At 34.3% G+C, this 4,760-nt stretch overlaps 1 protein-coding gene across 1 annotated transcript; it reads left to right on the plus strand.

Annotated features, from left to right (window-relative positions):
• The first annotated feature begins 244 nt into the window (after positions 1–244).
• On the plus strand, positions 245–1,705 carry LOC115956163 (disease resistance protein RGA2-like). The gene has a single exon (XM_031074619.1). The coding sequence runs from the start codon at positions 245–247 to the stop codon at positions 1,703–1,705; it is 1,461 nt and encodes a 486-aa protein (XP_030930479.1).
• Positions 1,706–4,760: the final 3,055 nt, after the last annotated feature.

A 4,760-nucleotide genomic window follows, 5' to 3' on the forward strand; every position in this document is an offset into this window, starting at 1 on the left:
GATATAAGCATTGGTTCTTGTCTTGATAGAATATCATGCGTCTAGTCTTTGTTTTTAATAAAATGCCCCTTTTGTCTATGTTATTTCTACACCTTTTCTAGAAAGACATGTTTTAATATAAGTTATATTGAAAACTAGAGCATACATCGAAACACATTTTCCTCATTTCTTCCTAGACTCTCAATCTGCCGTCTCTTTCAGTCCCGCTTTAAAGAAACTCTCTCTCTCTCTCTCTCTCTGTAAGATGGCTGCAGAGATATTTGTAGCTAACATTGCAGAAAAAGTCCTGAAGAAGCTAGAGTCCCAGGTTTCCAAAGAAGCTTGCCTGCTATGGGGTGTTGAAAGCGATTGGAAAGGACTAAAAAACACTCTATCCACCGTCAAAGCTGTGCTCTTTGATGCAGAAAAGAAGCAGGGTCATAACCAGGAGCTGACTGTCTGGCTTGGGAAGCTTAAAGAGGTCTTTTTAGACGCTCAAGATGTCCTTGATGAATTCGAATGTGAAGAACTGCGGAGCCAAGTTGTGGAAAAACAAGGGAGTATAGCCATGAAGGTACGTCATTTCCTTTCTTGCTCAAATCCACTGCTATTCCGAATCAACATGGGTCATAAAATCAAAGACATTAGAACACGGTTAGATGACATTGCAGCCGATAAGGCTAAGTTTCATCTAAGCGAACTAGCAGAAAATATGCATGTGGTGCGTGGGAGGGAGATGACCCACTCCTTTGTCCATCCTTTAGAAGTTATAGGAAGAGAACATGACAAGGAAAACATTGTTAAACATCTAATGAATGTTGTTGATGGTCAAAATGTCCTTGTTATTCCTATAGTTGGCATTGGAGGTCTTGGCAAGACTGTGCTAGCAAAACTAGTATTCAATGATGCAAGAGTGGTGGAACATTTTGAGTTAAAATTTTGGGTTTGTGTCTCAGATGATTTCATTTTAAAACAACTACTGGTAAAAATATTAAGATCAATAGCTGATGAAAATTGGAATGATTTGGACGAAGAGCAACTGCAAAAGCATCTTCGAAATGTTTTGGATGGCAGAAAATTCTTGCTTGTCTTGGATGACGTATGGAACAAGGATAGAAATAAATGGATTGAGTTGAGGAATTTGTTGATGGGGGGTGCCAATGGAAGCAAGATCCTTGTGACTACACGCAGCCCAAGTGTTGCTTCTATGATGGGCACCATGCCCTCGTACAACTTGAAAGGTCTTCCACATAATGAGTGTATGTCTTTATTTGTAAAATGGGCATTAGAAGACAGAGAAGAGAGGCAACATGCAAACTTAGTGGAAATTGGGGATGAGATTGTGAAGAAATGTAAAGGAGTTCCGCTGGCAGTGAAATCATTAGGAAGCCTACTATATTCAAAGCTTGATGAAAAGGATTGGAAATTGGTAAAGGATAATGAAATGTGGAAATTGGAAAGAAAGGAAGGTGATATTTTGTCGGCCTTGCAATTGAGTTACAATCTAATGCCACCTTACTTGAAAGAATGTTTTGCCTATTGTTCACTTTATCCAAAAGATCATAAATACCTTAGTATGGAATTGATTCAGCTTTGGATGGCACATGACTTGATTCAAAAATCACCAATTGAAAATCAAGAGCTAGAAGATATTGGCAATCAATACATAGAAGAGCTCTACTCAAGATCTTTCCTTGAAGATTATAAAGATTTTGGCTCCTTATGAGTATTCAAAATACATGATCTCATGCATGATCTAGCACTATCGGTACAAAGTGGGTGCTTAGTAATAAATTCTCAGACCAAAAATATCTCTAAAGAGGTTAGGCATTTGTCTTTTTTTGACAAAACTTGGCAAAATGAAAATGTTTTAAAATGTTTACAAAGACAAAAGAGTATACGGACCATTTATTGTCCAATTGAAGGATTCGGACCCTTTTCTGAATCCTTTGTTGATACATACATCTCAAGATATAGATACTTGCGAGTCCTAGATTTAAGTGACTCGTCTTGAGGAGTTACCAAAATCCATTGGTACTATGAAGCATTTAAGGAGGCTGAATTTAAGCAGAAATCGTAGCATTACAAAACTTCGAAATTCGATTTGCAAGCTTCAAAATTTGCAGACTTTACTCCTCGACGAATGTGAAAAACTAGAAGAATTGCCAAAAAACATGAGATACATGATCAGTCTCAGATTGTTGGAAATAACAACTAAACAAAAGTCTCTACCTGAGTCCTTGAATTCCCTACAATTTTTGTCACTAGTGCAATGTGGCAACATAGAGTATTTGTCTGAAGTGAAACAAGGTTACATGGGCCTTCGGATGTTGGTTATTGGCGATTGTGAGGGTCTAATCTCTTTGTTTCCTTTCCTAAAATGCCTAACCCTTCTAGAGGTTTTGTGTATTGATAATTGTGAAAAACTTGATTTGACTAAAGTGGAAGACAATCAAGAAGAATTCACACCGAGCATTCGAGTATTAATTCTATCTAGATTGCCACAGTTGGTGGCTGTGCCGCAGTGGTTCAAACAATCTACAAGAACTTTACAGCACATGATAATTCGAGGTTGTCCCAGCTTGACAGAATTGCCAGAGTGGCTGCCAAATCTTGCATCTCTTAAACTACTTCAAATTTTTGGCTGCCCCAAGTTGTCGTCTTTGCCGGAGGGGAAGCTTTTTCTGCCATCTCTAAGATTTTTCGAAATTTGGGAATGTCCTGAATTGAGTAGAAGATGCCAGCCAGAAATGGGCGAGGATTGGCACAAGATTGCTCATGTCTCAACAATTAAAATTGACAACGAGTTTATTAAACAAGCTGATAACTAGGTATGGATTAATCTCTTTCCCTCTCTCTTTTATTTACTCTTTTGACAAGCGCTCAACTAAGACTGAGGTTAGTTTGGGTTCATATATTGATCAATATTCATAAAATACTTATACACATACTGTACACCTGCACCTTTTATGCTTGGTTACATTCAAAATTCTTGCTATTTTAATTTATCAAATATTGTATAATGTTTGTTAGAAATTTTGGGCTAAATCAGATCCAAATAAAGTGTGCCTAATTAATAGTGGGCCCAGTCCAATTTATAATTAAAATTTGTGTCCTTAATAAAGAGTTATATCACTTGGACACACACCTTTTTATTCAGGCATTTGGGCTATGGATGTAAGTGTCTCTTTCTCATAATAAGCATAGCTAGCATCACCGTACGAGTAATTTTAAAATACTTAAAAGATATGCTATTGTTGGAAAGGTTAATTTAAAGAGAGGTACAAGAGGAATCGTTAATTTTTATTTTCTATATTCACATCTACTTTTTTCTAACATTCTTGATTAAGCATTTTCTCATTACATTAATGCCTCCAAATGTTTTCTTGATGAGAAAGAAAAGAACCCCCCCCCCCCCCTCTTCCCCTTTTCTTTTTTCTTTTTTTCAAGTTTTCTTGATTTTTGTTTGAAGGTAAGTCTCACATGGAGTACACACCATTTCTTTGACTTAGGCCATGAAATTTAAGAATTTTACACGTAGTTATGTTAAGATCATTACCCTAAAATTTCATGGCAATTGGTTGTATGGTTTGAGAGAAAAACCAAATCCTAGTTTAATGGGTCAAAACTTTGTGCCATATTTTTTATATATTGAGTTATTCATTTCTATGACTTGAATCTATATCTAATATCTCATAAGCTTTTCAACAACATAATGGTTTGTTCGATTTGGATAAGTAATGAGACAAATACAAAATGTTATTATAGTTTAGATAAAACAAAATTGGAAAATTTTCACAAAAATTAGGGTTTAGAGGTTGAAGACAACCCCATGGGGTCTAGATCCACTTGCACCACTGGAGTGCAACGAGAGGAGTCTCCTCCGGTGAGTAGAGATAAAATAATAATAATAATAATAATACAACCTCTTTCGAAGAAAAAGATGAAATACACTCTCATGGTTGCGTGTGGTGGCATGTGAGGAGTGTATGGGTGGTGTTTAGATTTCCTATAAAAAATAATTAAGTTATTTTCATAAAAAAATTTGGGGTGGACAAAATACGACGTTGACAATAATATGCCATTTAAAAGAGAGATAATCAAGAATATGATTGTTTTTGTGAATTGTCAAATATTTAATTCTTTTTACTAATTTAAGCATACAATTATATTTTATATTCTTGAATGTGTTTAAATAAATTCACTTTTATTTTTTTGTTGTACTTTATTTCAATTGTTGCCAAAGCAAATCAATTTGAGTGAGAATATCATATTCCAATTTTTTTTTTTTTTGTTATTTAAATCTAATAAAAATAATCATAAAAGTTCATTTTACATGAATAATTAATGCACAACCTATAAATAATCCTAATTAATACATGGAGATAACCTATCAGTGCAACTTTTAGTTACATAGCAATAAAGAGTCTTGTGGCTCAACTTGTTGGCTTTTCCTGATGTTTCCAATAGAGACATTTAGGTACAAATCCCCCCACTCACAACTATCGAATTATGAAAAAAAAAATTATATACCACAAATTTAGACTAGTATAGTGTTGGTTACACACACGCACACACATGTCATTAAAAGGATTTAAGAAATGTAAATTTGTAAGATTTATATAATTAAAAAAATATGAACATATTACTTTAGTAAATTTACAAATATTTGATTATTATAACCAATTTAAATATATGAATAATAATTATAATTATATATATATATATATATATATATTGTAAGGACATGTTTTGGTTCCCAAGCCCAAAGAGTAAAAGGA

This window comes from Quercus lobata, chromosome 8, assembly GCF_001633185.2.
Source record: "Quercus lobata isolate SW786 chromosome 8, ValleyOak3.0 Primary Assembly, whole genome shotgun sequence".
NCBI lineage: Eukaryota > Viridiplantae > Streptophyta > Magnoliopsida > Fagales > Fagaceae > Quercus > Quercus lobata.

What these genes read in the sequence shown, in the direction of transcription:
- LOC115956163 (XM_031074619.1), top strand. Translation starts at nt 245, where the DNA reads ATGGCTGCAGAGATATTTGTAGCTAACATTGCAGAAAAAGTCCTGAAG.